The following is a 26,724-nucleotide window of genomic DNA, read 5'->3' as shown; positions in this document are numbered from 1 at the left end:
GAAGGAATTTAAAAGTGTTTAAAAATCCTAAAATCATATTTAAGGTTGTTTTTTTCTCTCTAAAAGTGTCTTTCTGAAAGTTATAAAAAGCGAAGTAAAAAAATTATAGGCCGGAATAATTTTTTTGAATTTAAAACACAATCAATTTGAAGAAATATTTCACAAATATTCTTCATCGAAAAAAGAGAAGCTAAAATGAAGAATTAAATTAAAATGTATTTATTATTCTTTACAATAAATTAAAAAAATACTTGAACATTGATTTAAATTGTCAGGAAAGAAGAGGAAGGAATTTAAAAGTGTTTAAAAATCCTAAAATCATTTTTAAGGTTGTATTTTTTCTCTAAAATTGTCTTTCTGAAAGTTATAAAAAGCGAAGTAAAAAAATTATAGGCCGGAATAATTTTTTGGAATTTAAAATATAATAAATTTGAAGAAATATTTCACAAATATTCTTCGTCAAAAAAACAGAAGCTAAAATGAAGAATTAAATTAAAATGTATTTATTATTCTTTACAATAAATTAAAAAAATACTTGAACATTGATTTAAATTGTCAGGAAAGAAGAGGAAGGAATTTAAAAGTGTTTAAAAATCCTAAAATTATATTTAAGGTTGTATTTTTTCTCTAAAAGTGTCTTTCTGAAAGTTATAAAAAGCGAAGTAAAAAAATTATAGGCCGGAATAATTTTTGGGAATTTAAAACATAATGAATTTGAAGAAATATTTCACAAATATTCTTCGTCGAAAAAACAGAAGCTAAAATGAAGAATTAAATTAAAATGTATTTATTATTCTTTACAATAAATTAAAAAAATACTTGAACATTGATTTAAATTGTCAGGAAAGAAGAGGAAGGAATTTAAAAGTGTTTAAAAATCCTAAAATCATATTTAAGGTTGTTTTTTTCTCTCTAAAAGTGTCTTTCTGAAAGTTATAAAAAGCGAAGTAAAAAAATTATAGGCTGGAATAATTTTTTGGAATTTAAAACATAATAAATTTGAAGAAATATTTCACAAATATTCTTCGTCGAAAAAAGAGAAGCTAAAATGAAGAATTAAATTAAAATGTATTTATTATTCTTTACAATAAATTAAAAAAAATACTTGAACATTGATTTAAATTGTCAGGAAAGAAGAGGAATTTAAAAGTGTTTAAAAATCCTAAAATCCTGTTTAAGGTTGTTTTTTCTCTCTAAAAGTGTCTTTCTGAAAGTTATAAAAAGCGAAGTAAAAAAATTATAGCCCGGAATAATTTTTTTGAATTTAAAACATAATACATTTGCAGAAATATTTCACAAATATTCTTCATCGAAAAAAGAGAAGCTAAAATGAAAAATTAAATTAAAATGTATTTATTATTCTTTACAATGAATTTTAAAAATACTTGAACATTGATTTAAATTGTCAGGAAAGAAGAGGAAGGAATTTAAAAGTGTTTAAAAATCCTAAAATCATATTTAAGGTTGTTTTTTTCTCTCTGAAAGTGTCTTTCTGAAAGTTATAAAAAGCGAAGTAAAAAAATTATAGGCCGGAATAATTTTTTTGAATTTAAAACATAATAAATTTGAAGAAATATTTCACAAATATTCTTCGTCGAAAAAACAGAAGCTAAAATGAAGAATTAAATTAAAATGTATTTATTATTCTTTACAATAAATTAAAAAAATACTTGAACATTGATTTAAATTGTCAGGAAAGAAGAGGAAGGAATTTAAAAGTGTTTAAAAATCCTAAAATCATATTTAAGGTTGTTTTTTTCTCTCTAAAAGTGTCTTTCTGCAAGTTATAAAAAGCGAAGTAAAAAAATTATAGGCCGGAATAATTTTTTTTAATTTAAAATATAATAAATTTGAAGAAATATTTCACAAATATTCTTCGTCGAAAAAAGAGAAGCTAAAATGAAGAATTAAATTAAAATGTATTTATTATTCTTTACAATAAATTAAAAAAATACTTGAACATTGATTTAAATTGTCAGGAAAGAAGAGGAAGGAATTTAAAAGTGTTTAAAAGTCCTAAGATTATATTTAAGGTTGTTTTTTTCTCTCTAAAAGTGTCTTTCTGAAAGTTATAAAAAGCGAAGTAAAAAAATTATAGCCCGGAATAATTTTTTTGAATTTAAAACATAATACATTTGCAGAAATATTTCACAAATATTCTTCATCGAAAAAAGAGAAGCTAAAATGAATAATTAAATTAAAATGTATTTATTATTCTTTACAATAAATTTAAAAAATACTTGAACATTGATTTAAATTGTCAGGAAAGAAGAGGAAGGAATTTAAAAGTGTTTAAAAATCCTAAAATCATATTTAAGGTTGTTTTTTTCTCTCTAAAAGTGTCTTTCTGAAAGTTATAAAAAGCGAAGTAAAAAAATTCTAGGCCGGAATAATTTTTGGGAATTTAAAACATAATAAATTTGAAGAAATATTTCACAAATATTCTTCGTCGAAAAAACAGAAGCTAAAATGAAGAATTAAATTAAAATGTATTTATTATTCTTTACAATAAATTAAAAAAATACTTGAACATTGATTTAAATTGTCAGGAAAGAAGAGGAATTTAAAAGTGTTTAAAAACCCAAAAATCATTTTTAAGGTTGTTTTTTCTCTCTAAAATTGTCTTTCTGAAAGTTATAAAAAGCGAAGTAAAAAAATTCTAGGCCGGAATAATTTTTTTGAATTTAAAACATAATAAATTTGAAGAAATATTTCACAAATATTCTTCGTCGAAAAAAGAGAAGCTAAAATGAAGAATTAAATTCAAATGTATTTATTATTCTTTACAATAAATAAAAAAATACTTGAACATTGATTTAAATTGTCAGGAAAGAAGAGGAATTTAAAAGTGTTTAAAAATCCTAAAATCCTGTTTAAGGTTGTTTTTTCTCTCTAAAAGTGTCTTTCTGAAAGTTATAAAAAGCGAAGTAAAAAAATTATAGCCCGGAATAATTTTTTTGAATTTAAAACATAATAAATTTGAAGAAATATTTCACAAATATTCTTCGTCGAAAAAAGAGAAGCTAAAATGAAGAATTAAATTCAAATGTATTTATTATTCTTTACAATAAATAAAAAAATACTTGAACATTGATTTAAATTGTCAGGAAAGAAGAGGAATTTAAAAGTGTTTAAAATTCCTAAAATCATATTTAAGGTTGTTTTTTTCTCTCTAAAAGTGTCTTTCTGAAAGTTATAAAAAGCGAAGTAAAAAAATTCTAGGCCGGAATAATTTTTTTGAATTTAAAACATAATAAATTTGAAGAAATATTTCACAAATATTCTTCGTCGAAAAAACAGAAGCTAAAATGAAGAATTAAATTAAAATGTATTTATTATTCTTTACAATAAATTAAAAAAATACTTGAACATTGATTTAAATTGTCAGGAAAGAAGAGGAAGGAATTTAAAAGTGTTTAAAAATCCTAAAATCATATTTAAGGTTGTTTTTTTTCTCTAAAATTGTCTTTCTGAAAGTTCTAAAAAGCGAAGTAAAAAAATTAATGAATTTATTTATTTAAACAAGTGAAGACCAGGTCTTAAAAATATTTTCTCGGATTTTCAAATTCTTTTTGAGTTTTGTCTCTCTTCGAATGAAAAATGTCGAGCAAAGCGAGACCAGCTTGCTAGTAAATAAATACAATTTAAAAAATAGAGGCAGCTCACTGGTAAGTGCTGCTATTTGAGCTTTCTTTTAGAACAGGCCAGCGGGCGACTCATCTGGTCCTTACGGGCACCGCGTTGGTGACCCCTGGTCTATGAGTATTATATCCGAGAAAGACTCCTATTGATTTTGAAGCGTATTATACGAGTGTGTTGCAGTTTGAACTTCTTCCATGTTTGTGTTTGGGGAGTGGAGCTGCCAGCTGGAGGAGATAAGGACTTAGTCTGACTGGGAGGACAAAACTGCCTTTGTTCCTCACAAATGTGGCCATGAAGTCAATTTGCAGATTGCAGATATGGCGCTAAAGAAGGTGCTATTTTGTTGAGGCTGTTTCCACACCAACACGGACACTTCTTTTTCCGCATTTTGCCCGCAAGCAAACATTAGTTTTGGTCTTTAAAAAGTGAGCTTTTTGGAAAACTGTTCTTTTATATCCATCTTTAGTGTGTGTGTGTGTGTGTGTGTGTGTGTGTGTGTGTGTGTGTGTGTGTGTATGGACGAGTTGAACTGAGCTGGTCAAAAATGTAGTGTTGTGTTATCTCATGCAGGTAACAACACAACACAACACAACACAACACCTGTCAGGACTTTATAGACTTTCATGCTTTAGACTTCAACTATGAAACCTTCTTTACTTTCCCTCCAGTCAATTGACACTGGAATTAAAGATACACATCATTGTATAACTACTGTGTTGAGTCAATAACGGAAAACCATATTTATATATACAGTGGGGCAAAAAAAGTATTTAGTCAGCCAGCGATTGTGCAAGTTCTCCCACTTCAAAGGATGAAAGAGGTCTGTCATTTTCATCATAGGTACACTTCAACTGTGGGAGACCGAATGTGGAAAAAAAAAATCCAGGAATTTTAAAGAATTTATTTGTAAATTATGGTGGAAAATAAGTATTTGGAAGATCTCTGGCTCTCACAGACCTGTAACTTCTTCTTTAAGAAGCTATTCTGTCCTCCACTCGTTACCTGTATTAATGGAACCTGTTTGAACTCAGAATCTGTATAAAAGACACCTGTCCACAGCCTCAAACAGTCAGACTCCAAACTCCACTATGGCCAAGAGCTGTCAAAGGACACCAGGAAAAGAATTGTAGACCTGCACCAGACTGGGAAGAGTGAATCTACAATAGGCAAGCAGCTTGGTGTGAAAAAAATCAACTGTGGGAGCAATTATCAGAAAATGGAAGACATACAAGACCACTGATAATCTCCCTCGATCTGGGGCTCCACGCAAGATCTCATCCCGTGGGGTCAAAATGATCATGAGAACGGTGAGCAAAAATCCCAGAAACCACACGGGGGGACCTGGTGAATGACCTGCAGAGAGCTGGGACCAAAGTCAATCAATGTTTACTTATATAGCCCTGAATCACTAGTGTCTCAAAGGGCTGCACAAACCACTACGACATCCTCGGTAGGCCCACATAAGGGCAAGGAAAACTCACACCCAGTGGGACGTCGGTGACAATGACGACTATGAGAAACCTTGGAGAGGACGAAAGCAATGGATGTTGAACGGGTCTAACATGATACTGTGAAAGTTCAATCCATAATGGATCCAACACAGTCGCGAGAGTCCAGTCCAAAGCGGATCCGACACAGCAGCGAGAGTCCCGTTCACAGCGGAGCCAGCAGGAAAACATGAATTGATTAACGCCGACCCCGACTTAAACAAGTTGAAAAACTTATTCGGGTGTTACCATTTAGTGGTCAATTGTACGGAATATGTACTGAACTGTGCAATCTACTAATAAAAGTATCAATCAATCAATCAATCATTCCCAAGTAACAAAGGTTACCATCAGTAACGCACTACGCCGACAGGGAATTAAATCCTGCAGTGCCAGACGTGCCCCCCTGCTTAAGCCAGTGCCTGTTCAGGCCCGTCTGAAGTTTTCCAGAGAGCACATGGAAGAATGTCATGTGGTCAGATGTAGATTCACTCTTCCCAGTCTGGTGCGGGTCTACAATTCTTTTCTCGGTGTCCTTCGACAGCTCTTTGGTCTTGGCCATAGTGGAGTTTGGAGTCTGACCGTTTGTGGCTGTGGACAGGTGTCTTTTATACTGATAACGAGTTCAAACAGGTGCCATTAATACAGGTAACGAGTAGAGGACAGAAGAGCTTCTTAAAGAAGAAGTTACAGGTCTGTGAGAGCCAGAGATCTTCCTTGTTTGAAGTGACCAAATACTTATTTTCCACCATAATTTACAAATAAATTCTTTAAAATTCGTACAATGTGAATTCCTGGATTGAATGAGTGAATCTACAATAGGCAAGCAGCTTGGTGTGAAAAAAATCAACTGCGGGAGCAATTATCAGAAAATGGAAGACATACAAAACCACTGATAATCTCCCTCGATCTGGGGCTCCACGCAAGATCTCATCCCGTGGGGTCAAAATCATCATGAGAACGAGGATCACAAATCCCAGAACCACAAAGGGGGACCTGGTGAATGACCTGCAGAGAGCTGGGACCAAAGTAACAAAGGTTACCATCAGTAACACACTACGCCGACAGGGAATCAAATCCTGCAGTGCCAGACGTGTCCCCCTGCTTAAGCCCGTCTGAAGTTTGCCAGAGAGCACATGGGAGAATGTCATGTGGGCAGATGAAACCAAAATAGAACTTTTTGGTATAAACTTAACTGGTGGTGTTTGGAGGAAGAAGAATACTGAGTTGCATCCCAAGAACACCATACCTACTGTGAAGCATGGGGGTGGAAACATCATGCTGTGGGGCTGTTTTTCCTGCTAAGGGGACAGGACGATTGATCCGTGTTAAGGAAAGAATGAATGGGGCCATGTATCGTGAGATTTTGAGCCAAAACCTCCTTTGACTGGTTGACCAAATACTTATTTTCCACAAATAAATTCTTTAAAATTCCTACAAAGTGAATTCCTGGATTTTTTTTTCACATTCTGTCCCTCACAGTTGAAGTGCACCTAAGATGAAAACTACAGACCTCTTTCATCCTTTGAAGTGGGAGAACTTGCACAATAGCTGGCCGACTAAAAACAAACTATAACTTGCTCCCCAAAAAAATGTACAACACTTCTTCTAAACAAAAGAAGAGAACTATAACCTGAGAGGAAAACGTAATTTAAAAGAAGTGTGTGCACGTAAAACGCTTTGAAGCTTCAGCACATCAGTATTTGGAACTAAATGATGGACTGGATGAAACAAGGACATCCAACAAAGCAGCATTTTGATCCACTTATGTGTTCACAAAGTACCAAGAAGAAAACATCCATCCATCCATTTTCTACCGCTTATTCCCTTTTTGGGGTCGCAAGGGGCGCTGGTGCCTATCTCAGCTACAATCGGGCGGAAGGCGGGGTACACCCTGGACAAGTCGCAGCAAGAAGAAAACAATTATGATGACTAAGCGGTAGAAAAATGGACATGGACATGGGATAGAACTGCTATTATAAGAAAAGGTGAGGTGGCGACTTGTCCAGGGTGTACACCGCCTTCCGCCCGATTGTAGCTGAAATAGGCACCGGCGACCCCAAAATGGAATAAGCGGTAGAAAATGGATGGATGGATGGACATTGTATGGAATGCATACACTCGACTGAACTGATAATTATCAGTCTGCTGCTATTTATGGGGCGGCCTTTGTGAACCCTTCTTGGGTGAGGTAACCATGGCGATGGTTCCTTTTTTGTCCCTGTCTTCCCTCTTATTGTCACCGTACTTTATACAAACGCCGTTTCCATATGAGTTGGGAAGTTAGATGTAAATATAAACGGAAAACAATGATTTGCAAATCCTTTTCAACCCATATTCACTTAAATGCACCACAAGGACAAGGTATTTGATGTTCAAACTCATAAAAATTTTTTTTTATTGCAAATAATAATTAACTTAGAATTTCATGGCTGCAACACGTGCCAAAGTAGTTGGGAAAGGGCATGTTCACCACTGTGTTACATCACCTTTTCTTTTAACAACACTCAATAAACGTTTGGGAACTGAGGAAACTAATTGTTGAAGCTTTGAAAGTGGAATTCTTTCCCATTCTTGTTTTATGTAGAGCTTCAGTCCTTCAACAGTCCGCTCTCGTATTTTACGCTTCATAATGCGCCACACATTTTCGAAGGGAGACAGGTCTGGACTGAAGGCAGGCCGGGAAAGTACCCGCACTCTTTTACTACATAGCCACGCTGTTGTAACACGTGGCTTGGCATTGCTCGGTTGGTAGAGTGGCCGTGCCAGCAACTTGGGGGTTGCAGGTTCAATTCCCGCTTCCGCCATCCTAGTCACTGCCGTTGTGTCCTTGGGCTAGACACTTTACCCACCTGCTCCCAGTGCCACCCACACTGGTTTAAATGTAACTTAAATATTGGGTTTCACTATGTAAAGCGCTTTGAGTCACTAGAGAAAAGCGCTATATAAATATAATTCACTTCACTTTTGCTGAAATAAGCAGGGGCGTCCATGATAACGTTGCTTGGATGACAACATATGTTGTTCCAAAACCTGTATGGACCTTTCAGCATTAATGGTGCCTTCACAGATGTGTAAGTTACCCATGCCTTGGGCACTAATACACCCACATACCATCACACATGCTGGCTTTTCAACTTTGCGTCGAAAACAGTCCGGATGGTTCGCTTCCCCACGATGTCGAATATTTCCAAAAACAATTTGAAAAGTGGACTCGTCAGACCACAGAACACTTTTCCACTTTGCATCAGTCCATCCTAGATGATCTCAGGCCCAGAGAAGCCGGCGGTGTTTCTGGATGTTGTTGATAAATGGCTATCGTTTTGCATAAGAGAGCTTTGACTCGCACTTACAGATGTAGCGACCAACTGTATTTAGTGATAGTGGTTTTCTGAAGTGTTCCTGAGCCCATGTGGTGATATCCTTTAGAGATTGATATCGGTGTTGATACAGTGCCGTCTGAGGGATCGAAGGTCATGGTCATTCAATGCCGCTTATGTGGAGTGATTTCTCCACATTCTCTGAACCTTTTGATGATATTATGGAGCGTAGATGTTGAAATCCCTAAATTTCTTGCAATTGCACTTTGAGAAAGGTTGTTCTTAAACTGTTTGACTATTTGCTCACGCAGTCGTGGACAAAGGGGTGTACCTCGCCCCATCCTTTCTTGTGAAAGACTTGAGCATTTTTTGGGAAGCTGTTTTTATACCCAATCATGGCACCCACCTGTTCCCAATGAGCCTGCACACCTGTGGGATGCTCCACATAAGTGTTTGATGAGCATTCTTCAATTTTATTAGCATTTATTGCCAACTTTCCTAAATTGTTCGTCAGTTTGAACATCAAATATGTTGTCTTTGTAGCATATTCAACTGCATATAGGTTGAAAAGGATTTGCGAATCATTGTATTCCGTTTATATTTACATCGAACGCAATTTCCCAGCTCATGTGGAAACGGGGTTCGTACGACCTTCCTGTTTTCTCGGCACTGAGAGTGATTTAGGTATAGTTCCAATTTCTGTGAAGACATGACAGGACTATGTAGGCCACAGGGTCCACTTGCAGAATTCAACATGGAGCAGCGGGACAGAATGCAGATGGTCCTGCTCAACCGGTGTGTGTGTGTGTGTGTGTGTGTGTGTGTGTGTGTGTGTGTGTGTGTGTGTGTGTGGAGAAGCTTGCATTCTCAGCAAATTGGTTGTGTGTTTTTTAATAAAGGTCTGAGTTACATCAAAGACTTTAAACATTTGGGAGTACACTCCTAACAACAACCTCGGGTCATTGCTGCTCTCTTTGTTTTACACCAATCCGGTCTTTCCACCAAGATCCAAAGAAGTATCGTTTTGATACGGTGAGAAAATCTATGCAATATTTTGACCAAAGAACCACCCTTACCACATACAGTGGGGCAAAAAAGGTATTTAGTCAGCCAGCGATTGTGCAAGTTCAAAGGATGACAGAGATCTGTAATTTTCATCATAGGTACACTTCAACTGTGAGAGACAGAATGTGGGAAAAAAAATCCAGGATTTCACATTGTAGGAATTTTAAAGAATTTATTTGTGGAAAATAAGTATTTGGTCAACCATTCAAAGGAGGTTTTGGCTCAAAATCTCACGATACATGGCCCCATTCATTCTTTCCTTAACACGGATCAATCGTCCTGTCCTCCTTAGCAGAAAAACAGCCCCAAAGCATGATGTTTCCACCCCCCCCCCATGCTTCACAGTAGGTATGGTGTTCTTGGGATGCAACTCAGTATTCTTCTTCCTCCAAAGACGACGAGTTGAGTTTATACCAAAAAGTTCTATGTTGACCACATGACATTCTCCCATGTGCTCTCTGGCAAACTTCAGACGGGCCTGGACATGCACTGGCTTAAGCAGGGGGGACACGTCTGGCACTGCAGGATTTGATTTTCTGTCGGCCTAGTGTGTTACTGATGGTAACCTTTGTTACTTTGGTCCCAGCTCTCTGGCGGTCTTTCACCAGGTCCACCCATGTGGTTCTGGGATTTTTGCTCACCGTTCTCATTATCTTTTTGACCCCAGGGGATGAGATCTTGCGTGGATCCCAGATGGAGGGAGATTATCGGTGGTCTTGTATGTCTTCCATTTTCTGATAATTGCTCCCACAGTTGATTTTTTCACACCAAGCTGCTTGCCTATTGTAGATTCACTCTTCCCAGTCTGGTGCAGGTCTTCAATTATTTTCCTGGTGTCCTTCGACAGCTCTTTGGTGGAGTTTGGAGTCTGACCGTTTGAGGCTGTGGACAGGTGTCTTTTATACAGATAACAAGTTCAAACAGGTGCGATTAATACAGGTAACGAGTGGAGGACAGAAGAGCTTCTTAAAGAAGAAGTTACAGGTCTGTGAGAGCCAGAGTCACCAAATACTTATTTTCCACCATAATTTACAAATAAATTATTTAAAATTCGTACAATGTGAATTCCTGGATTGAATGAGTGAATCTACAATAGGCAAGCAGCTTGGTGTGAAAAAAATCAACTGTGGGAGCAATTATCAGAAAATGGAAGACATACAAGACCACTGATAATCTCCCTCGATCTGGGGCTCCATGCAAGATCTCATCCCGTGGGGTCAAAATGATCATGAGAACGAGGAGCAAAAATCCCAGAACCACAAAGGGGGACCTGGTGAATGACCTGCAAAGAGCTGGGACCAAAGTCAATCAATCAATGTTTACTTATATAGCCCTGAATCACTAGTGTCTCAAAGGGCTGCACAAACCACTACGACATCCTCGGTAGGCCCACATAAGGGCAAGGAAAACTCACACCCAGTGGGACGTCGGTGATAATGACGACTATGAGAAACCTTGGAGAGGACGAAAGCAATGGATGTCGAGCGGGTCTAACATGATACTGTGAAAGTTAAATCCATAATGGATCCAACACAGTCGCGAGAGTCCAGTCCAAAGCGGAGAGTCCCGTTCACAGCGGAGCCAGCAGGAAAACATGAATTGATTAACGTGGACCCCGACTTAAACAAGTTGAAAAACTTATTGGGGTGTTACCATTTAGTGGTCAATTGTACGGAATATGTACTGAACTGTGCAATCTACTAATAAAAGTATCAATCAATCAATAAATCAATCCCAAGTAACAAAGTTTACCATCAGTAACACACTACGCCGACAGGGAATTAAATCCTGCAGTGCCAGACGTGTCCCCCTGCTTAAGCCAGTGCCTGTTCAGGCCCGTCTGAAGTTTGCCAGAGAGCACATGGGAGAATGTCATGTGGTCAGATGAAACCAAAATAGAACTTTTTGGTATAAACTCAACTGGTCGTGTTTGGAGGAAGAAGAATACTGAGTTGCATCCCAAGAACACCATCCCTACTGTGAAGCATCGGGGGGGAAACATCATGCTTTGGGGCTGTTTTTCCGCTAAGGGGACAGGACGATTGATCCGTGCTAAGGAAAGAATGAATGGGGCCATGTATCGTGAGATTTGGAGCCAAAACCTCCTTCCATCAGTGAGAGCTTTGAATGGTTGATCGAATACTTATGTTCCACGGCGGCATACCTCGGTTGGTAGAGTGGCCGTGCCAGCAACTTGAGGGTTGGGGGGTTCAATTCCCGCTTCCGCCATCCTAGTCACTGCCGTTGGGCAAGACACTTTACCCACCTGCTCCCAGTGCCACCCACACTTGTTTAAATGTAACTTGGATATTGGGTTTCACTATGTAAAGCGCTTTGAGTCACTAGAGAAAAGCGCTATATAAATATAATTCACTTCACTTCAATTTACAAATAAATTCTTTAAAATTCCTACAATGTGAATTCCTGGATTTTTTCTCCACATTCTGTCTCTCACAGTTGAAGTGTACCTATGATGAAAATGACAGACCTCTTTCATCCTTTGAAGTGGGAGAACTTGCACAATCGCTGGCGGACTAAATACTTTTTTGCCCCCACTGTACTGTGCAATGTACTAATAAAAGTTTCAATCAATCAATCAACCAATCAATCAAACACGACTAACTGGTATCATGTCTTCATTTAGTTAAAGTACGCAGCCTGGACATTTTAGTAGAACTATTGGAGAGGTGTGAGAGAACAGGTTATTGTAAACATGTGAGCATGTGGAGACATGACTAAGATAGATGCAGAAGTTAGTTTCATAAAATAACAAAGTATGAACCGGTTTTATGGTTACTGTTGAAAGGTGTGCCCTGTGATGTTGTGATCCGTACCCAATGTCAGAGTTGGGTAAACACTGCTTACCTTCAACACACTATGTATGTCTGTAAGGACATGAGGAAGCTGAGGCCCCCCCGACATGAAGCAGGGGCCACTTAGTGCCACATGAATACTGTACAACTCCCTAATTCCATGTCTTGCTACTGTTTGTCTCCTCTCACGTAGCGGACATGGGCTTCGCAAGACTCTTCAACTCTCCCCTCAAGCCACTGGCCGATCTGGATCCTGTGGTGGTGACCTTCTGGTACAGGGCCCCCGAGCTCCTGCTGGGGGCCCGGCATTACACCAAAGCTATTGGTGAGTTGGGTACTGGGTAAGAGCGACGTCTGTATGCAAACCCCGTTTCCGTATGAGTTGGGAAATTGTGTTCGATGTAAATATAAACGGAATACAATGATTTGCAAATCATTTTCAACCCATTTCCAATTGAATTCGCTACAAAGACAAGATATTTGATGTTCAAACTAATAAACATTTATTTTTGGCAAATAATCATCAACTTTAGAATTTGATGCCTGCAACATGTGACAAAGAAGTTGGGAAAAGTGACAATAAATACTGATAAAGTTGAGGAATGCTCATCAAACGCTTATTTGGAACATCCCACAGGTGTGCAGGCTAATTGGGAACAGGTGGGTGCCATGATTGGGTATAAAAGCAGCTTCCCATGAAATGCTAAGTCATTCCCAAACAAGGATGGGGTGAGGGTCACCAATTTGTGAGCAAATTGTCGAACAGTTTTAGAACAACATTTCTCAACGAGCTATTGCAAGGAATTTAGGGATTTTACCATCTACGGTCCGTAAAATCATCAAAAAGTTCAGAGAATCTGGAGAAATCACTGCACGTAAGCGATTATATCACGGACTTTTGATCCCTCAGGTTGTACTGCTTCAAAAACCGACATCAGCGTGTAAAGGATATCACCACATGGGCTCAGGAACACTTCATAAAACCACTGTCAGTAACTATAGTTGGTCGCTACATCTGTAAGTGCAAGTTAAAACTCTGCTATGCAAAGCAAAACCCATTTAACAACAATATTCTGAAACGCGGCTTCACGGTGGCAGAGGGGTTAGTGCGTCTGCCTCACAATACGAAGGTCCTGCAGTCCTGGGTTCAATCCCAGGCTCGGGATCTTTCTGTGTGGAGTTTGCATGTTCTCCCCGTGAATGCGTGGGTTCCCTCCGGGTACTCCGGCTTCCTCCCACTTCCAAAGATATGCACCTGGGGATAGGTTGATTGGCAACACTAAAATGTGAATTATATTTATATAGCGCTTTTTTCTCTAGTGACTCAAAGCGCTTTACATAGTGAAACCCAATATCTAAGTTACATTTAAACCAGTGTGGCACTGGGAGCAGGTGGGTAAAGTGTCTTGCCCAAGGACACAACGGCAGCGACTAGGATGGCGGATGCGGGAATCGAACCTGCAACCCTCAAGTTGCCGGCACGGCCACTCTACCAACCGAGCTATACCGCCCCAAAATGGCCCTAGTGTGTGAATGTGAGTGTGAATGTTGTCTGTCTATCTGTGTTGGCCCTGCGATGAGGTGGCGACTTGTCCAGGGTGTACGCCGCCTTCCGCCCGATTGTAGCTGAGATAGGCGCCAGCGACCCCAAAAGGAAATAAGCGGTAGAAAATGGATGGATGGATGGATCCTGAAACGCCGCCGGCTTGACTGAGCCCGAGTTCATCTAAGATGGACTGATGCAAAGTGGAAAAGTGTTCTGTGGTCTGACGAGTCCACATTTCAAATTATATTTGGAAACTGTGGACGTGGTGTCCTCCGGAACAAAGAAGAAAATAACCATTTTGATTGTTTTAGGCGCAAAGTTGAAAAGCCAGCATGTGTGATGGTATGGGGGTGTATTAGTGCCCAAGGCATGGGTAACTTACACATCTGTGAAGGCACCATTAATGCTGAAAGGTCCATACAGGTTTTGGAGCAACATATTTTGTCATCCAAGCAACGTTATCATGGACGCCCCTGCTTATTTCAGCAAGACAAGAGTTACAACAGCGTGACTTCGTAGTAAAAGAGTGCGGGTACTTTCCTGGCCCGCCTGCAGTCCAGACCTGTCTCCCATGGAAAATGTGTGGCGCATTATGAAGCGTAAAATACGACAGCGGACTGTTGAAGGACTGAAGCTCTACATAAAACAAGAATGGGAAAGAATTCCACTTTCAAAGCTTCAACAATTAGTTTCCTCAGTTCCCAAACGTTTATTGAGTGTTGTTAAAAGAAAAGGTGATGTAACACCGTGGTGAACATGCCCTTTCCCAACTACTTTGGCACGTGTTGCAGCCATGAAATTCCAAGTGAATTATTATTTGCAATAAAAAATAAAGCTTATCAGTTTGGACATCAAACATGTTGTCTTTGTAGCATATTCAACTGAATATGCAAATTTGCAAATATTTGTATTCCGTTTATATTTACATCGAACACAATTTCCCAACTCATATGGAAACGGGGTTTGTACTTTTGACAAGGTGATTTTTATCACCTGACAAGAGGAATTTGGGTTTACATTCCTATTGCATTCCTGAGCTGCCCACCCCCATATAGGAAAAGAGTGTGTGTAGAAGACACCAAAATGGTCTCGGACGTGACTCAACATGAACATTTCGCCGCCTTACTTCCCTCCAACTTCATCACTTCCACATTCATGCGGTTAAGTCACATGTTTGAACACCCTCCGACATTCCTTCCTGCTTCATGCTGGCTTTGAATGAGGCTAGTCCTGATGCTGCCTCACATAAGAACTTGAAGATACCATCTCGTGGAATGGTCCGACATTTTTTGGGCTATCCTGGAGCATTCAAAGTTCCTTTCGCTGGAACTAAGGGGCCAAGGCCAACTCCTAAAAAAAAAAAAAAAAAACACACCATAATTCCTCCTCCACCAAATTTGACAATGCAGTCTGAAATGTAGCATTCTCCTGGCAACCTCCGACTGGTTCATCGGATTGCCAGATGGAAAAGTGATTCATCAGTCCAGAAAAGGCGTCTCCGCTACTCTAGAGTCCAGTGGTGATGTCCTTTACACCACTGCATTCCACGAAGCTCTCTGCGTACTGTACGTGGGCTAATTGGAAGGTGAAATAAAGTTTGGAGCTGTGTAGCAAGTGACTGTGCACTATGCCGACCTCTCTGTCAGTTTACGTAGCCTACCACTTGGGGGCTGAGTTGCTGTTGTTCCCAAACTCTCCACTTTTCTTAGAATAAAATTGACTTTGGAACGCTTAGGAGCGAGGAAATTTCAGGACTGGGTTTTTTGCATCCTATGACAGTTCTACGCTGGAAATCACTGAGAACGGCCAATTTTTTTCACAAATGTTTGTAGAAACAGTCTCCATGCCGAAGTGCTTGATTTGATACACCAGGCCGAGTGTTTAAGACACCTGATTCTCATCATTTGGAGGGGCGGCCAAATACTTTTGGCAATGTAGTGTACGTTTCTTTTTGGACTCAATGAAGAATTTTAGATGATTGGAATCCAAATTAACCTTCCTCTTGTGTTAGCTTTCTGTTACCATCTCTTATGTTAACGGGTCGGTTTTGACCCATGTCTTAAATCAGCTGTAAAATACACTAAAAACAATTATCTATCATCCAATTTGTTTCTCATCTCTTGGTTACCTCGTTAGGTTTCCTTATCCATGAAAATATTGGTTTTAATGTTTTTGGTTTGGGCCATTGGGCCTTTTTTTTGTCAGTATACCCTTCGGTTTCAATTGAAAAAAATGGTAAAACGAACCTCAAGAGAATCGTATGAATAAAAAAAAGATTGTTGTGTTACCTGACCATTACTGAGGGGTATTAGAACACATCTCTTAAATAAATGTGTTTTATTTATTTTTTCATTTTAATAATTTTAACATAGTAACAACTCTATACTGAATTGACCTCAAATGTCAATTCAGTATAGTTTTTAAATGCATAAAAGAACCACATAAATTTTGTTTGTTTTTGTACTGGATAACAAGGTAAAATGAGAATCCACTAAAGCTCACATGAGTGCTTTATAGTCTTATTTTTATAACTGGGTCGAAACCGACCCTAACAACACCAAGGTCATAATTTCAACCAGAGCATTTTATAATTTAGTGAAACAAAAAAAACAAGTTTTATTTTGTTGAAATAGAGGTTTCTGACAAAGTCAAAAAGCCTTGATGCATAAAAATAAGTTCTTTTATGCATTTAAAAACTAAAACGGGTCGGTGCCGACCCTAACACAAGACGAAGGTTAAAAGGCATGAACGGGGAACTGCACTTTTTTCGGTATTTGGATTCGGTATTTCACCATCCTCATGAGAGACTAGAAGACAAAATGTTTGTGTTGTTGTTTTTTCGCATTTAACATGTAAAAAAATGGTCTCCTTCTCGGTGGCTAGCAAGGCAGCTAATGGGAGCAATCGAGTCTACCTCTAAATCACTTTAAAACTGCTGAAGGCTCACTGCAGGTTGAAAATGTTCTGCTGATCAAAGCATGGACCCTCTCCAATCAGCTAATCAGACTTATAAAACTCCCCGCTGCCTTGTTGGTGTGTTTACGAAACTCAATCGATACAAAAAGAATGCATTTGTAAGTTGATAATACGAACAGACTCGTGTTAGCATAGAAGCTAAATCCAAAAATGCAGGAAAACACTCCCATAAGTAGTTGTAGTTATATTGTAAAACTTTCAGATGTTGCTTGGAGGTATAACTGCAGAATCCTATGGACGGTTATACTTCCGGTCCAAGGAAAAAAAAAAACAGGAAGTACATTTTTAACCCGCCGCACCTGCAGTCAGGGAACTTGTCCAAAAAAATGGCACCATTGCACAAACAATAACACACCTTTTCAGTGTCTCTGTCGGTGTGACCGTTCCCGAAGAACAATACATAAATTAACCGCGCCGTCGTGTAAATGGTAAATAAAAACAGAATACAATGATTTGCAAATCCCTTTCCACTTCTAAACATTTGAATAGACTGCAAAGACAAGATATTTCATGTTCACACTGACAAACTTTGTTATTGTTTGCAAATTTTCAAGTTTCAGGGACGGCGTGGCGCAGTGGAAGAGTGGCCGTGCGCAACCCGAGGGTCACTGGTTCAAATCCCACCTAGAACCAACCTCGTCACGTCCGTTGTGTCCTGAGCAAGACACTTCACCCTTGCTCCTGATTGGTGCTGGTTGGCGCCTTGCATGGCAGCTCCCTCCATCAGTGTGTGAATGTGTGTGTGAATGGGTAAATGTGGAAGTAGTGTCAAAGCGCTTTGAGTACCTTGAAGGTAGAAAAGCGCTATACAAGTACAACCCATTTATCATTTATTTAAATATTAGCTCATTTGGAATTTGATGCTTGCAACATGTTTCAAAAAAGCTGGCACAAGTGGCAAAAAGGAGTGAGAAAGTTGAGGAATGCTCATCAAAGACTTATTTGGAACATCCCACAGGTGAACAGGCTAATTGGGAACAGGTGATTGGCTATAAAAGCAGCTTCCATGAAATGCTCACTCGTTCACAAACAAGGACGGGGGCGAAGGTCACTACTTTGTCAACAAATGCCCCGAGCAAATTGTTTAAGAACAACATTTTGCAAGGAATTTAGGGATTTCATCATCGACGCTCCGTAATATCATCAAAAGTTTGAGAGAATGTGGAGAATTCACTGCACGTAAGCCATGATATTACGCACCTTCCATCACTCATCGGTGTGTAATGGATATCACCACATCGGCTCAGGAAGACTTCAGAAAACCACTGTCAGTAACTAGAGTTGGTCGCTACATCTGTAAGTGCAAGTTGAAACTATACGGTGCAAAGCCAAAGGCATTTATCAACAACACCCAGAGGGTGTTGTTGATAAATGGGCCCGAACTCATCTAAGAAACGTCCCTGTTTATTAACAAAGTAATGATATAAAAGCACCAGATGAATCTACAAACAAACAGGAAATAACTGCAAAATATTGATCTGATGCCAGAACTGATACTGGTTCTGGCATGAAAATGATCAATGTTTTAGATCCACCCACAACCGAATCCTGTTTTTTTTTTCTACATTTGACCAGCTGGTGTGTGTTTGTGTTTCCACCAGATATCTGGGCCATCGGCTGCATCTTCGCTGAGCTGCTGACGTCAGAGCCAATCTTCCACTGTCGCCAGGAAGACATCAAGACCAGCAACCCCTTCCATCACGATCAGCTGGACAGGATCTTCAGCGTCATGGGCTTCCCTGCAGGTCACACTCGCCCCTTATTTATCGCCTTTAATTGGTTCCAGACCCCACCCCGATAAGTGAATTCACGCTATATATATGTGTGTATATATATATATATATACATACATACATACATACATATATATATATATATATATATATATACATATATATATATATATACATATATATATGTATGTATGTATGTATATATATATATATATATATATATATTTATATATATATATATATGTGTGTGTGTGTGTGTGTGTGTGTGTGTGTGTATACAAACCCCGTTTCCATATGAGTTGGGAAATTGTGTTCGATGTAAATATAAACAGAATACAATGATTTGCAAATCCTTTTCAACCCATATTCAGTTGAATATGCTACAAAGACAACATGTTTGATGTTCAAACTGATAAACAATTTGGGAAAGGTGGCAATAAATGCTAATAAAGTTGAGGAATGCTCATCAAACACTTATTTGGAACATCCCACAGGTGTGCAGGCTCATTGGGAACAGGTGGGTGCCATGATTGGGTATAAAAACAGCTGCCCCAAAAAATGCTCAGTCTTCCACAAGAAAGGATGGGGCGAGGTACACCCCTTTGTCCACAACTGCATGAGCAAATAGTCAAACAGTTTAAGAACAACGTTTCTCAAACTGCAATTGCAAGAAATTTAGGGATTTCAACATCTACGCTCCATATTATCCTCAAAATGTTCAGAGAATCGGGAGAAATCACTCCACGTAAGCGGCATGGCCGGAAACCAGCATTGAATGACCGTGACCTTCAATCCCTCAGACGTTATTGTATCAACACCGATATCAATATCTAAAGGATATCACCGTATTGGCTCAGGAACACTTCAGAAAACCACTGTCACTAAATACAGTTGGTCGCTACATCTGTAAGTGCGAGTTAAAGCACTTCTATGCAAAGCCAAAGCTATTTATCAACAACATCCAGAAACGCCGCCGGCTTCTCTGGGCCCGAGATCATCTAAGATGGACTGATGCAAAGTGGAAAAGTGTTCTGTGGTCTGACGAGTCCACATTTCAAATTGTTTTGGGAAATATTCGACATTGTGTCATCCGGACCAAAGGGGAAGCGAACTATCCAGACTGTTACCGACGCAAAGTTGAAAAGCCAGCATGTGTGATGGTATGGGGGTGTATTAGTGCCCAAGGCATGGGTAACTTACACATCTGTGAAGGCACCATTAATGCTGAAAGGTCCATACAGGTTTTGGAGCAACATATGCTGCCATCTTAGTGCCGTCTTCTTCATGGACGCCCCTGCTTATTTCAGCAAGACAATGCCAAGCCATATTCAGCACGTGTTATAACAGCGTGGCTTTGTAAAAAAGAGTGCGGGTACTTTCCTGGCCGGCCTGCAGTCCAGACCTGTCTCCCATGGAAAATGTGTGGCGCATTAAGAAGCGTAAAATAGGACAGCGGAGACCCCGGACTGTTGAAGGACTGAAGCTCTACATAAAACAAGAACGGGAAAGAATTCCACTTTCAAAGCTTCAACAATTAGTTTCCTCAGTTCCCCAAACTTTTTTTGGAGTGTTGTTAAAAGAAAAGGTGATGTAACACAGTGGTGAACATGCCCTTTCCCAACTACTTTGGCACGTGTTGCAGCCATGAATTTCTAAGTTAACTATTATTTGCAAAAAATAAATAAAGTTTATGAGTTTAAAAATCAAATATGTTGTCTTTGTAGCATATTCAACTGAATATGGGTTGAAAAGGATTGTATTTTGTTTATATTTACATCCAACACAATTTCCCAACTCATATGGAAACGGGGTTTGTACATATGTATATGTACATATATTTGTATGTGTGGATATATACATATATATGTATGTATATATATATATATACATATATATACATGTGTGTGTATTTATATGTGTATATTTATACTGTATGTATATAAATACATACATATATATGTACTTATATATGTATGTATATATGTACATATGTATGCATATATATGTCTATAAATATATACACATATATATGTGTATCTGTATATACATATATATATATATACAGACATACATATATATATATATATATATATATTTATTATTTGTTAATCGACTTCTCAATTTTTTTAATCGATTCAGAACCATTACAAATGAGAACAGTGATTCATTCACAAATCAGTTTAAAAAAAACATAATGACTTTATCCTCCTGTGAGAATGAGTCAACACACAGCAATTCCAGCAGGCCTCACAGGTAAGTACACCTGTACGCCTTTTTGTCCCAACATGTCCTCCTCGACTCACATGTTCGTGCCTCACCTGCTGCCGACAACAACCGCACAAATAGGTGTGTCATAGCTCAGTCACATGATGTCACAGTTGAACAAAGAACATACAAGTTGGACTCCTCTTCTTCGACATTAAAATTAAGCTTTTTAGTCACCTTAATCTGCATTTTTCTCTCTTGGCATTAGTGCGATTAACATAATTTGTGTTTGTGGGAGCGCAGATAAAGACTGGGAAGACATTCGGAAGATGCCAGAATATCCAACTCTGCAGAAAGACTTCAGGAGAACAACGTGAGCGGAAGCTGAACGACAATAGTTCAAACACTGCTTAAAATACACTTCTTTTTATTGACTTTACTTCTTTTTTTTTTTTACAGCTATGCAAACAGCAGCTTGATCAAATACATGGACAAACATAAAGTCAAACCAGACAGCAAAGTCTTTATGTTGGTGAGTAAACCATCAGTAGAACCCTCAGCAGTTTTTATTTTTATTTTATTTATTCTAAAAGATTTGATACTCTTATTTAACAGCTCACCTGCTGTCATTTTCTGCTATTTTTTGACTATGTTGCCAACTAAAAAAAACACTCTGAGACCTCTTTTCGGCCTTATTTCCCAATAGTAAAAATAAATATTGAATCCAGACGGTCATCCGGATCATCCCCAAAATATAATCAGTTGTGAAGTATGTGAAATAACTGGACAGTTGTTCGTCTGGTCCAGCTGGCCAGGGACATTTCCTGTGGATTTTGGGTAAGCACTCCATTTATGTCCAAATAGCTTGGCTCCGAATTTCATATTTATAGTGTCAAAGACACTTTCATCTCACTTCCCCGGCTTCCGTCTGCTCCAATGTATCCTTTTTCCTTCGTGCCGGCTTCTATAAAGCCGACGTATATTTAGCTTCAAAAGTATAAGGTTGTAAATCCTGTATATTATTAATCTGTAGATTAATAATAGACATACTATGCAAATATAAATAAGCTTGTTGTGAAAAATTAGTTGGAATTTTACAAGAAAAAGGTCACAATTTCACAAGAAAAACTTAGAATTTTGACAGTATTATAATAAAATGGGAATAAAGAAGACGTATATTTAGCTTCAAAAGTATAAGGTTGTAAATCCTGTATAATATTAATCTGTAGACTAATAATAGACATACTATGCAAATATAAAAAAGCTTGTAGTGAAAAATTAGTTGGAATTTTACAAGAAAAAGGTCACAATTTCACAAGAAAAACTTAGAATTTTGACAGTGTTATAATAAAATGGGAATAAAGAAGACGTATACTTAGCTTCAAAAGTATAAGGTTGTAAATCCTGTATAATATTAATCTGTAGACTAATAATAGACATACTATGCAAATATAAAAAAGCTTGTTGTGAAAAATTAGTTGGAATTTTACAAGAAAAAGGTCACAATTTCACAAGAAAAACTTAGAATTTTGACAGTATTATAATAAAATGGGAATAAGCGGTAGAAAATGGATGGACGGATATAATAAAATGTGACGTTTGCTGGGCATGGTGGCGATGGTGCTTCTCGGACACAGTGTAAAGGTCACAAATGATTTATTTATTAAACGAATAACACAGACTTAGTCAAAACAAACCGAACTAGCATGTGAGCTAGAAAAGAACCAAAAACGCTAGCATGGAAGCTAGGGAAATAACAAAAAATATGCACTCGGCCGAAAAGGCAAAACCAACAGAACTAGCGTGAGAGCGTGAGAATACGGAAACAGCTTCGTGCAACAAAAGCTAGGATGCGAGTTCGAAACAACGGAAACGGGCAGGCTTAAATAAGGTACAGTAATTTACAACAGGTGTGCGTCAAAAGCAAGGAATAGGTGAAACTTATAGGTAACCATGGTGACAGAATAAACCAGGAAGTGCACAAATAAAGTCAAAAGTCCACATAACAAAAGATCCGGGCTGGGGATCGTAACAGAAAAGTCGGCATTTTACTCGACGCAGGTCAAAATTTTACGAGAAAAACGGAACAGTTGTGCAATATTATGATAAAAGTTGGAATTTTACCAGAAAAGCTTGAAATGTCGGCAATTTTATGAAAAGAGTCGTAATTTCACTCGACAAAAGTCACAATTTTATAAAAAAACTTTGGAATGTTGGTAATATTATAATATAATCAGAATTTTACACGGCAAAATTATGACAAAAGTCATCATTTTACTCAAAAAATTTCACTGTTTTACAAGAACAACAACAAATAATGTGACAAAAGTTGGAATTTTATTTGACAGATATCACCATTTTGGATTAAAGTCATATTTACATACATGAAGTAATAATCTTACTAGAAAATATTGCGATATTACAGAAACAGAAGGAATAGGAAAAATGGTTCTCAATTTTACAAGAAAAAAGTCGACTGCTTTTAGTTCATTTTAAATTTTTTTACTTTTAGTTTGCAATTGTTTTTTAATCTTCATTATATACTTCACATTATTACATTATGTCTCTGTAATAATTTAATTAAATTTGGCCAAAGAGGGCGCATTTCAATTTCTTGCAGACACTTGTTATTTCATACGTTGACCAGAAGGGGAGCACTTTACATTTTTACACACACTAGTTATTTCATATGTTGACCAGAAGGGGAGCACGTTACATTCTTACACACACTTGTTTTTTCATATGTTGACCAGAAGGGGAGCACGTTACATTCTTACACACACTTGTTATTTCATATGTTGACCAGAAGGGGAGTCCTTTACATTTTTACACACGCTTGTTATTTCATATGTTGACCAGAAGGGGAGCCCTTTACATTCTTACACACACTTGTTATTTCATATGTTGACCAGAAGGGGAGCCCTTTACATTTTTACACACACTTGTTATTTCATATGTTAACCAGAGGGGAGCACTTTGCATTCTTACACACACTTGTTATTTCATATGTTGACCAGAGGGGGAGCACTTTACATTCTTACACACACTTGTTATTTCATATGTTGACCAGAAGGGGAGCCCTTTACATTCTTACACACACTTGTTATTTCATATGTTGACCAGAGGGGGAGCACTTCACATTTTTACACACACTTGTTATTTCATGTTACCCAAAGGGGAGCCCTTTACATTCTTACACACACTTGTTATTTCATATGTTGACCAAAGGGTTAGCCCTTTACATTTTTACACACATTTTGATTTCATCACCTCCTCATATGGAAGATACTTTTCCTTTTTAGGTCTCAAGAAGGCTAGAAATACAAGAGAACACACACACACACACACACATTGAACAGTGTAAGGAATGATCCGGATCTGGCCCAAAATCTACTGATCTAACCATCCATCCATCCATTTTCTACCGCTTGTCCCGTTGTTCCTTATGTGAGTTGCATGAAAATCCCAGGTTTTAGAACACCTTTGGAAAGCCTGATCCCAACTTAAAAGCTAAGGAAACTACAATATTTGTGTAGTATTGTAGTCCATCCATCCATTTCCTACCGCTTGTCCCTTTCGGGGTCGCTGGAGCCTATCCCAGCTTCATCCGCGCGGAAGGCAGGGTACACCCTGGACAAGTTTTGTAGTCCAAATTTCAAGTAAATAAGTTATGACTCAAGCAGAGTCGTCCAGTTTATGTTTCATTCATGCAGATATTAAAAAGAAGAAGAGAAAAAGATACTTTTAACGTTTTTTTGTTGTTGTTTTGGTTTTGGCTGCAGCTGCAGAAACTACTCACCATGGACCCCACTAAAAGACTCACGTCAGAACAATCTCTGCAGGACCCTTACTTCCTGGAGGACCCCTTACCAACCACTGAGTGAGACTTTATCAGTATCGGACTCTTTCTTAGTCTGGAGGACCTCGTGTAAATGCTAAATGAAAAGAGAATACAACAAATAATTTTCAACTTATATTCTATTGACAAGATATTTCATCTTCACGCTGAGAAACTTTGGTATTTTTTTTTGCAAATAATCATGAAGTTAGAATTGAATGGCAGCATTTACCAGTGTGTTACATGGCCTTTCCTTTTAACAACACTCAGTAAAGGTTTTGGGAACTGAGGAGACACATTTTTCAAGTGGAATTCTTTCCCGTTCTTGCTTGATGTACACCGCCTCAAATTTTAGCCGTCACACATTTTCAATGTCTGGACTACAGGCAGGCCGGTCTAGTACCCGCACTCTTGGCGTTGTCTTGCTGAAATAAGCAGGGGCGTCCATGATAACTACATATGTTGCTCCAAAAGCTGTATGTACCTTTCAGCATTAATGGTGCCTTCACAGATGTGTAAGTTACCCATGCCTTGGTCACTAATACACCCCCATACCATCACACATGCTGACCTTTACACTTTCACCCTAGAACAATCCGGATGGTTCTTTTCCTCTTTGGTCCGGAGGACACGACGTCCACAGTTTCCAAAAACAATTTGAAATGTGGAATCCTCAGAGGACAGAAGACTTTTCCACTCTGCATCAGTCCATCTTAGATTTCTGGGTGTTGTTGATAAATGGCTTTAGCTTTTGCATAGTAAATAAATAAATGATAAATGGGTTGTACTTATATAGCGCTTTTCTACCTTCAAGGTACTCAAAGCGCTTTGACACTACTTCCACATTCACACACGCATTCACACACTAATGGAGGGAGCTGCCATGCAAGGCGCTAACCAGCACCCATCAGGAGCAAGGGTGAAGTGTCTGGCTCAAGGACACAACGGACGTGACGAGGTCGGTACTAGGTGGGGGTTGAACCAGGTGACCCTTCGGGTTGCGCACGGCCACGCTCGTAGTAGAGTTTTAACTTGCACTTACAGGTGTTGCGAACCAACTGTAGTTACTGACAGTGCTTTTCTAAAGTGCTCCTGTGGTGATATCCTTTACACACTGATGCAGTGGCGCCTATGGGAGCGAAGGTGCGTAATATCATGGCTTACGTGCAGCGATTTCTCCGCATTATCTCAACCTTTTGATGATATTACGGAGCGTAGATGGTGAAATCCCTAAATTCCTTGCAATAACTGCTTGAGAAATGTGGTTTTTAAACAATTTCCTCAGGCATTTGTTGACAAAGTGGTGACCCTCGCCCCCGTCCTTGTTTGTGAACGAGTGAGCATTTCATGGAAGCTGCTTTTTATATCCAATCACGGCACCCACCTGTTCCCAATTAGCCTGTTCCAAACAAGTTTTTGATAAGCATCCCTCAACTTTCTCACTCTTTTTTGCCACTTGTGCCAGCTTTTTAAAAAAAACTAAACATGTAGCAGGCATACATTTTCCAAATGAGCTAATATTTGCGACAAATACCAAAGTGTGTCAGTGTGAACATGAAATATCTAGTCTTCAATATTCAATTGAATATAAGTTGAAAATTATTTCTTGTTTTCTCTTTTTATTTAGCATTTACACAAAGTGACAACTTCACTGCTTTCGGGGTTTGCATGCATTTCTTGTCATTTTGATTTAATTGTGGTTGTACAGTACTTGTGAAAAACAGAGCCTTATCTGTCTTTTGCACCTGCAGTGTGTTTGCCGGGTGCCAGATCCCATACCCAAAGAGAGAGTTTCTCAATGAAGACGAACCCGAGGAGAAAACCGAAAAGGTAATTCTTCACATCGACAATCTTCCTTCTTCTCATCAGCCTGGACAGTTTTACCGACACATTGGTGTGGATGTCAACCATCATGTTGTAGGAGTGGGGGACAGGTGAAGGGATTAATTTTGGCTCATTCCTGGGTGGATCTCGTGTGAGAGGAAGAGGAGACTTAATTGTTGTGCAATGAAATCTGCTGAAGATAATAGAAAGTGCCGCTCTACATAGCAACTGACACTGTAGTCAAAGTTGGAATTGCCAAAAAGACGCATTATAAG

General features: G+C 38.5%; 1 protein-coding gene across 2 annotated transcripts in view; it reads left to right on the top strand.

The window, feature by feature from the left end:
- cdk19 (cyclin dependent kinase 19) overlaps positions 1–26,724 on the top strand; it is an 85,490-nt gene that overhangs the window by 49,289 nt on the left and 9,477 nt on the right. For both annotated transcript variants that reach the window (XM_061894107.1, XM_061894105.1), the window contains 6 exons: positions 12,521–12,652; positions 18,451–18,594; positions 21,091–21,160; positions 21,247–21,319; positions 24,570–24,667; positions 26,377–26,455. In XM_061894107.1, coding sequence (XP_061750091.1) covers positions 12,521–12,652; positions 18,451–18,594; positions 21,091–21,160; positions 21,247–21,319; positions 24,570–24,667; positions 26,377–26,455 — 596 coding nt within the window. The remainder of the gene's footprint in view (positions 1–12,520; positions 12,653–18,450; positions 18,595–21,090; positions 21,161–21,246; positions 21,320–24,569; positions 24,668–26,376; positions 26,456–26,724) is intronic.

The sequence above is a fragment of the Nerophis ophidion genome, linkage group LG03 (genome assembly GCF_033978795.1).
Source record: "Nerophis ophidion isolate RoL-2023_Sa linkage group LG03, RoL_Noph_v1.0, whole genome shotgun sequence".
NCBI lineage: Eukaryota > Metazoa > Chordata > Actinopteri > Syngnathiformes > Syngnathidae > Nerophis > Nerophis ophidion.
Note: the sequence above shows the minus strand (reverse complement) of the source record. Positions and strands in the feature narration are given on the sequence as shown.